Source organism: Gracilinanus agilis, chromosome 5 (assembly GCF_016433145.1).
Source record: "Gracilinanus agilis isolate LMUSP501 chromosome 5, AgileGrace, whole genome shotgun sequence".
Classification (NCBI taxonomy): Eukaryota; Metazoa; Chordata; class Mammalia; order Didelphimorphia; family Didelphidae; genus Gracilinanus; species Gracilinanus agilis.
This window is the reverse complement of record NC_058134.1, coordinates 292875701-292885434: the sequence shown is the minus strand read 5'-3', so window position 1 is coordinate 292885434 and position 9734 is coordinate 292875701. Positions and strand designations below refer to the sequence as shown.

The 9734-nt window shown below is 35.9% G+C and overlaps 1 protein-coding gene across 1 annotated transcript in view; it reads right to left on the bottom strand.

Annotated features, from left to right (window-relative positions):
- NCKAP5L (NCK associated protein 5 like) overlaps positions 1–9734 on the bottom strand; it is a 67569-nt gene that overhangs the window by 18686 nt on the left and 39149 nt on the right. The window contains exons 5-6 of the mRNA XM_044679723.1: positions 411–449; positions 111–230 (exon numbers count right to left, since the gene is read on the bottom strand). Coding sequence (XP_044535658.1) covers positions 111–230; positions 411–449 — 159 coding nt within the window. The remainder of the gene's footprint in view (positions 1–110; positions 231–410; positions 450–9734) is intronic.

The following is a 9734-nucleotide window of genomic DNA, read 5'->3' as shown; positions in this document are numbered from 1 at the left end:
CGCACTCCCCCCACCCATGGCCGATGCGCATTTCCACTAGTTTTGTCATGTGTCCTTGATCAAGACCCCCCCTTTTTTTTTAAATGTAAAGAAAAGATAGCCAAACTTACCTGTGGAAGAGAACTTGCTGAAAGTTGCAACTTCTGCTGAAAGAGAGTGCTCAATGTCTGGTTCTGCCTTTCCAAGTCAAATACCCTCCTCTTCAATTTGATGCATTCTTCTCTTAAGTCCTTCCGCACCCAAGGGCAGAGAGCAGATGGGAGGGAAAAGGAGACAGGATTAGCCCAGAAGTATCTCTTTTTCCTCTCCAGGACCTCAAGAGGGCCACCTGCAGAAGTCACTGGCCAAAGAAGTGATGTGGGGAAGAGGCAGAACTAGCCTCTAAGCCCAGAGCCAAGGTTCCCCCTTACCTTCTGATTCAGAAGAGCCTGTACCACATGGTTAGCTACCTAGGAGACAAAGAGACAGAAATGTCAGGCATCATAACTTCAATTCCTTTTTTAAAATAAATTCTTAGGTGCAGGGTGGCCAGATGATGAAGGGCTTTGAATGCAAAGCTGAAGATTCTGTATCTGAACCTGGAGGTTCAAATAGGGAGCCACTGGAGTTTATTCATGGAGGAAGTAACTAGGTTAGAACTGTGTTTAGTAAAATTGATCTAATGGTGGAAGAAGGACTAGAGCAGGCAGAGAGTCAGGGAGACTCACCCATAGACTCTGGAAGGTGATCAGTTCTTGCACTGGGTGGCAGCAGTGTCAGAGGAGAGAAGGGGACACATAACAAGAGATATGGGGTGGGGGAAGTGAGGAGGTGAGGATCACCCTTGATAGTGGTGCCTTTGACAGTAATAGGGATGTTATTTTGGGGAGGGAAATAATGAATTCTTGTTTTAGAGAAGATAGGCGACATCAGGAATGAGATTAGGATTAGAAAAGTAAACTCAGAACTAGAGATGACAATTGAATCTATGGAAGCTGGTGAGATAACGAAGTCAAACAGTATAGAGGGAGAAGAGAAAGCCCAGGACAGAGCCCTGGGGGATATCTAGTATACATTACTTGGGATTGAAGGGTATCACCACCATTATTTGATATTATTCTAAATAGGTGTCACTATATGAGAGAAGAAAAAGAAATGGAAGGAGTAAGCATAAGTGAGGAAAAAACAAAATCAGTTCTGCAGACTCCAACATAATGGTTTATATTAAAGGAAATGGAGAGAACTAAAAATGAATGGAAATGATTAATAAGTTTGTAAAGAAGCAGGATATAAAATGAAGTCAGAGGACAAAAAGTAATACACCTTCTTTTCAGCTGCACATGGTATATCCACAAAGATTGACCATATAATAGGGCATAGAAACATTGCAAACAAATGCAAAAGAGCAGAAATAATAAATGTAACCTTCTCAGATCATAATGCAATAAAAATAATAATTAGTAAGGGCACCTGGACAGGCAAATCAAAAACTATTGGAAATTAAATAATACAATTCTCCAAAACCAGTTATTTAAAGAAGAAATCATAGAAACGATCAACAATTTCACTGAAGAGAATGACAATGATGAGACATCCTACCAAACTCTGTGGGATGCAGCTAAGGCAATACTCAGGGGGAAATTTATTTCCTTGCAGAGATTAATGAATTGGGCATGCAACTTAAAAAACTAGAAAGCGAGCAAATTAAAAATCCCCAGATGAAAACTAAATTAGAAATACTAAAAATCAAGGGAGAAATTAATAAAATTGAAAGTAAAAGAACTATTGAATTAATAAATAAGACTAGAAGCTAGTATTTTGAAAAAAACACATAAAATAAAGTACTGGGCAATCTAATAAAAAAAAGGAAAGAAGGAAACCAAATTAATAGTATCAAAGATGAAAAGGGAGACCTCACCTCTAATGAAGAGGAAATTAAGGCAATCATTAAAGACTATTTTGTGGGGGCAGCTGGGTAGCTCAGTGGATTGAGAGTCAGGCCTAGAGATGGGGAGGTCCTAGGTTCAAATCTGGCCTCAGACACTTCCCGGCTGTGTGACCCTGGGCAAGTCACTTGACCCCCACTGCCACTCTTCTAACTAGGAGCAAATACACAAATTAAAAAAAAACTATTTTGCCCAATTATATTGCAATAAATATAGCAATCTAGGTGATATGGATGAATATTTACAAAAATATAAATTGCCTAGATTAACAGCAGAAGAAATAGAATACTTAAACAATCCCATATCAGAAAAAGAAATTGAACAAGCCATCAAAGAACTCCCTAAGAAAAAATCACGAGGGCCTGATGGATTCACAAGTGAATTCTATCAAACATTCAAAGAAAAACTAATCCCAATACTATACAAATTATTTGATATAATAAGCAAAGAAGGAGTCCTACCAAATTCCTTTTATGACACAAATATGGTACTGATTCCAAAGCCAGGTAGATCAAAAACAGGGAAAGAAAACTACAGACCAATCTCCCTAATGAACATAGAAGCAAAAACCTTAAATAGAATACTAGCAAAAAGACTCCAACAAGTGATCAAGAGGATTATCCACCATGATCAGGTGGGATTTATACCAGGAATGCAAGGATGGTTCAACATAATTGACCATATCAACAAGCTAACAAACAAAAATCACTTGATCACCTCAACAGATGCTGAAAAAGCCTTTGACAAAATACAGCACCCATTCCTATTGAAAACACTGGAAAGTATAGGAATAGAAGGACCTTTCCTAAAAATAATAAACAGTATATACCTAAAACCATCAACAAGCATCATATGCAATGGGGATAAATTAGAAGCCTTCCCAATAAGATCAGGCATGAAATAAGGATCCCATTATCTCCTCTATTATTTAACATTGTACTAGAAACACTAGCAGTAGCAATTAGAGAAGAAAAAGAAATTGAAGGTATCAAAATAGGCAATGAGGAGACTAAGCTATCACTCTTTGCAGATGATATGATGGTCTACTTAAAAAATCCTAGAGAATCAACTAAAAAGCTAGTAGAAATAATCAAGAACTTTAGCAAAGTTGCAGGATACAAAATAAATGCACATAAATCATCAGCAATTCTATATATTTCCAACACATCACAGCAGCAAGAGGTAGAAAGAGAAACACCATTTAAAATCACCCTAGACAATATAAAATACTTAGGAATCTATCTACCAAAACAAACACAGGAATTATAAGAACACAACTACAAAACACTTTCCAAACAATTAGAACTAGATCTAAACAATTGGAAAGCCATTGATTGCTCATGGGTAGGACGAGCTAACATAATAAAAATGACCATTCTACCCAAATTAATTTACGTATTTAGTGCCATACCTATCAAACTACCAAAAAACTTCTTTACTGAATTAGAAAAAAACTATAACAAAGTTCATTTGTAATAACAAAAGATCAAGAATATCAAGGGAAATAATGAAAAAAAAAGTGAAGGAAAGTGGCCTAGCAGTACCAGATATTAAACTATACTATAAAGCAGCTGTCATCAAAACAATATGGTACTGGCTAAGTGACAGAAGGGAGGATCAGTGGAATAGACTTGGGGTAAGTGACATCAGCAAGACAGTGTATGATAAACCCAAAGAGCCCAACTTTTGGGACCGAATCCACTATTTGACAAAAAGTGCTGGGAAATTTGGAAAACAATATGGGAGAGAATAGGTCTAGATCAACATTTCACACCCTACACCAAGATAAATTCAGAATGGGTGAATGACTTGAATATAAAGAGGGAAACTATAAATAAGTTAAGTGAACACAGAATAGTATACTTGCCAGATCTCTGGGAAAGGAAAGATTTTAAAACCAAGCAAGAGTTAGAGAAAATTACAAAATGTAAATTAAATGGTTTTGATTATATTAAACTAAAAAGCTTTTGTACAAACAAAAACAATGTAGTCAAAATCAGAAGGGAAACAACAAATTGGGAAAAAATCTTTATAACAAAAAACTCTGACAGGGGTCTAATTACTCAAATATATAAGGAGTTAAATCAATTGTATAAAAAATCAAGCCATTCCCCAATTGATAAATGGGCAAGAGACATGAATAGGCAATTTCCAGGTAAAGAAATCAAAAGTATCAATAAGCACATGAGAAAGTGTTCTAAATCTCTAATAATTAGAGAAATGCAAATCAAAACAACTCTGAGGTATCACCTCTCACCTAACAGATTGGCTAAAATGATAGTAGGGGAGAGTAATGAATGTTGGAGGGGATGTGGCCAAATTGGGACATTAATGCATTGCTGGTGGAATTGTGAACTGATCCAACCATTCTGGATGGCAATTTGGAACCATGCTCAAAGGGCTATAAAAGATTTCCTGCCCTTTGATCCAGCCATGCCATTGTTGGGTTTGTACCCCAAAGAGATCATAAACAGACTTGTAGGAAAATATTTATAGCTGTGCTTTTTGTGGTGGCAAAAAACTGGAAAAGGAGGGTATGTCCTTCAATTGGGGAATGGCTGAACAAATTGTGGTATCTGTTGGTGATGGAATACTATTGTGTACAAAGGAATAATGAACTGGAGGAATTCCATGTGAACTGGAAAGACCTCCAGGAACTGATGCAGAGTGAAAGGAGCAGAGCCAGAAGAACATTGTACACAGAGACTGATACACTGTGGTAAAATAGAATGTAATGGACTTCTGTAGTAGCAGCATTGCAATGATCCAGGTCAATTCTGAGGGATTTATGGAAAAGAGATGCTACCCACATTCAGAGGAAGAACTACAGGAGTGGAAACACAGAAGAAAAGCAATTGCTTGAACACATGGGTTGAGGCGGACATGATTGGGGATGTAGACTCGAAACTACCACACCAATGCAACTATCAACAATTTGGAAATAAGTCTTGATCAATGACACATGTTAAAACCAGTGGAAATGCGCATTGGCTATAGGTGGGGAGGAGGTCGCGGGGTGAAGGGGAAAGTAAGAACATGAATCATGTAACCATGATAACTTTTCTAAAAGATAAAAATTATTAAAAAATAAAACTATATAAAACTAAAAAACAAATAAATAAAATGAAGTCAGAAAATATTTTCTTTTCTTTTAAATCTTTATATTTTTCAATTACATGTAGAAACAATTTATGACAAGTGTTTTTGAAATTTTGCAATTCAGATTCTAACACCTCCACTCCCAAGGCAGTAAGTAGTCTGACAGAGGTTACACCAATGCTTTCATACAACACATTTTTATGTATTCAGAGAATATTTTGTGTTTTTGTTTGGACTGTAGTACTTTAATAAAAATGACAACCCTATCTAAATTAACTTACTGATTTACCACCATACCAGGTTATTGAACTATTGAAGGATTACTCCATAGAACTAGAAAAAAATAACAGAACTCATCTTGAGGGGGGAAAAAAAAATCAAAGATTCTCAAGGGAAGCAGTAGAATTGAAGCTAGCAGCATCAGTTCTGAAACTATATTATAGAGCAGTATCATCCAAACTATCTGGTAGTAGGTTTTTCTTTTTCTTTTTTTTTTAAAACCCTTATCTTCTGACTTGGATTGGTTCCAAGGCAGAAGAGTGGTAAGGGCTAGGCAATGGGGATCAAGTAGGACCTCCCATCTCTAGTCCTGGCTCTCAATCCACTGAGCCACCCAGCTGCCTCCTGGTAGTAGTTTTTAAAAAAGGGTTCAATGGAACAAATTACATACACAAGAGTCCACAACAGACAAAAATGCAAATGCACATAGCAGCATAGTGTTCAGCAAACCTAAGGACTTCATCTGCTGGGATAAGAATTATGTGATAAAAACAGCTGATAAACCTGGGAAGTGGGCTGATTAGATTCTAACAGCTCACATTTTATTCCACAATAAATGCCAAAGGGACAGAAGACTTGGATATAAAAGGTCACATTTTAAATAACAGAAAGGAACAGGGAAGTAGGTACTTTTTACAACTACCCAGTGGGAGAAGAGTTCTTGATAAAATGAGAGATAAAAGGACAATTGTGATCACACAAAATTGAAAAGCTACTGAACAAACAAAACCAATTCAATTAGAATTGGAAGGAAAACAGTGAGGTAGGAAGGAATGTTTGTAGGAAATTTCTGTGATAAAGGCCTGATAGTCTCAACATCATAAAAAGAAGGATACAAATACCTGAATACAAAAGAAGTGGTTTCAGGACTGTTTGCAGGAGCCCTCCCAGGTGTCTTTTAGCCCTCCTTACACAGTATTGTTGATTTACTGGAGTTTGCTCTGGGGTTCCCCATATATTTCCTGCCTCTGGAAGGTCCACTTAGATTTATGTGCACCAGGGCTGCCTTTCCTGGTGAACTCTCCTACCTGCCTCTTCCAGCTTTTGGTCATATTTCTGTGTAGTTTTGGATTGGATGGAGTTGATATTTCTACTTCTTTTAGGTTTTCTGTATCATTAGATATTCTGGGATCATGTTCTGATATTTTATTTTTTTTGCTGGGGAGGATTCTGTTTGGAAAAGCTGGTCTTTAGTAATACCTTTCCCAATGCCATTTTAATGGGAAGTTCTCAGGGTCGTTTTAATTTCCATTTCCTTTATTAATGATTACAAATGTCCGTTCTTTTGAAACAGTTGTTAATAAATTGCAATTACTTTGAGAACCATTCACATTTTTTGACCACTTACATTCTAAGGAGTGGGCTTCACCCATTTTGGTTGTCTGCTACCTTGGACTGATGATATCAGACCCTGATCAGAGAGATCTGATAAAGCAATTGCCCTCTTATTTTTCTAGTCACTTGAATGTTTGTTGTCCTTTGTACTGGAAGAAGACCAAAATGACATCACTGGATGATGTCTTTTGACTTGAATAAACTGGATTTAAGTAAGGCAGAGTTGGGCAAAGTGGAGGGCCTCATTCTCTCTTCCAGTTATACAAGTCTAGTGGCAAGACAAAAGTCAAGACCACTGGTGATGGCTCCGAACACAGTGGATGACCATGGCTTCTTTGGTGTTCCATTAATATTGTTCATGCAAAACCTTTTTGATTCCATGTAATCAAGAGTATATGGTTTACCTTTTTTTAGCTGCCTTGTTCCCATTTGGTTCAGACTTCACACCTAACACAGCTAGGAAAGTAGTAAAGATGGATTCTTTTCATTTTTCTAATGATACCATCTTTGATATTCAGGGCTTCATCCATTTTGAATTTACTATGGTCAGTGCTAGCTTCCAGTCTTCCTAGCCATTCTTGTTAAATAGGAAGATCTTTCTGAGGTAATTTTTTTAATTGTTCGAACTCAGTTGATTTACTTCAGATTCTTCCTGGTCCAGTCCACGGACTCCTCTCTTTTTAACCAGAACCATACAATTACTGCTCTGAAAGAACAGTCCAAGGTATAGAATTACCATTACTCGTTTATTCCAAGATTTTTTTTGTTCTTTGCCTTGATATTCTCAATATATTACTGATGAAATGAATTTTGTTATTAACATTTAGTCTAACTGTCTTGATTAAGAAAGATAATATTTGACAGCAGTGCCTGGCACACAGCAGGCATATAATAAAGGCTTGTTCCCTTCTCCTCGCTCTGCCCCTCTGCAAAATATTCCTTTGGCAGGATGAATATTATAAAGAGCTATTAATTAATTTCAGTATTATAGTCATTTTTATTAGATTGGTACAGAGCTCAGTTATACAGAGTGAATATCCTTCCAATTATTTATATTGTTCTTTGTTTCTTTTAAGAAGCATGTAGCAATTACAGTTAGTTGAATAGGTGTTGAATTTGCTTTTTTAAAAGACTAATTCCCAAATATTTTACATATTTTTAGAATGGGACTTTACTACGATCAATTCCTGGATTTTGTTGTTATGATATAGAAATACTATTGATTTTTGTAACTTATCTTGTAGCCTACAATTATTTTGAAGGCCTGCAATTCTATTGATGCTATTTATCCCACTTATTATATTTGTGGATTCTCTAGGACTTTTAAAGTAAACCACCATGCCATGAGCCAATATATAATTTTGTTTCCTTTGTCTCTATACCTTTAATTTCCTTCTCTTATTTTACTTTTATTATTTCTAGAGTAATAGGGGATCCTCATTTTACTCATGTACTTGCTATTGTTTTTAGAAAAATATTGTTAAATATTTTTATTGCTACCTTGCTCCTATTTTGCCTATATTTCTTCTTATATACCTCCCTTTACCTCTTCCTAAAGAGTCACCCCTTATAGAGTTTTTTTAAAGAGGAAAAAAGCCATGAAATTGATCAAATATTTAAAAAAAAACAAAACTAATGCTATAGCCAAAGTTCCACATCTGTGGAATCCAACTCTTGAAAAGGAATAGGGAGATTTTTTTCTTATCTCTTCTTTAGGGCCAAGCAATTCTAATGGGTTTTACATTTATTAAGAGCCACACACCATGCCAAACATGATCCCCACAACAACCCTGGGAAGTAATTATTATTATGAACTTAATTTTACAGTTGAGGAAACTAAGGTAGACAGAGGTTATACAGTTAACAAGTGTCTGAGGTTGAATTTGAACTCAGGCCCTGAGCTCTGTCCACTATATCATCTAGCTGCCTCTCTGCATTTTTAAATAACATTGTTTCCAATTGCTTTTGTGGTTGTTCTCTTCATTTACTTTCTTGCAGTCCTGTTTTCCTCATTCTGCTCACTTCACTTACCATCCATACAAGTTTTTCCAGGCTTTTCTGTATTCATCATGTTCATTGTTTCAATTAACACAGTAATATTCCATTTCATTTGTGTGCCACAAAGCGCCTAACCCTTTCGTTTTTTGTACTTTGCTAACATGAAAAATGTTGTAAATACTCTGGTATATATATATTTAGCCATCCTTGCCAGAGTTTGACGTGAAATCTCAAGGTTGCTTTGACTTGGCATTTGTTAAGACAAATCATTACAGATTTGGAGCATCCTTTCACATGGTTAATTGTTTACAATTACTTTGAGAATTCTGTTCATACCCTTTGACCACTCCTTTGTTAGGGAATGGCTTTTGGTCTCATCTATTTGTCAGCAAACTACATGCTATGGACAAAAAACCCTCATCAGTGATAGGCAACAGAAAGGTTTCCCCTGAATAAACTACTTCCCTTCTTATCTAAGTGTCTACTTTTGCTTCATTCTTTGTTTATTTTGATTAATTTATTTTATTTAGAATATTTTCCGATGGTTACATGATTCATATTCTTTCCCTCTCCTCAAATCCCTCCCCTCATAGCCGACAAGCAATTCTAATGGGTTTTACATGTATCATTGATCGAGACCTATTTCCATATTATTGATAGTTGCACTAGGGTATCTACTTTTGTTTCTGATAGTTTTTCCAATTTCATATCATCAGAATTATTTATCTTTTGTAATCGCATTTCCCTCTTCTTTGGTTAATTCATGCCTTACTTAGACCTGTGAAAGGTATAGGATCAGCTTCTTTTCTAACTTTTTTATGACAAAGTTTATTTACTATTTTGGTCTCAGTCTTATTTCTGCCAAATTGCTTTACTATTTTCCCAGCAAATAGGGAGTTTTTCCCTCTAGGCAATTTATGTTTACAGGTTTATCAAACATATCTAGTATGCTCTATTGATCTACTTTTTTTGTTTGTTTGTTTGTTTATTCATTCATTCATTCATTCATTCATTTATTTATTTTAACATTTATTGATATTCATTTTTAACATGGGTACATGATTCATGCTCCACCTTTCCCCTTCAACCCCCCCCCCC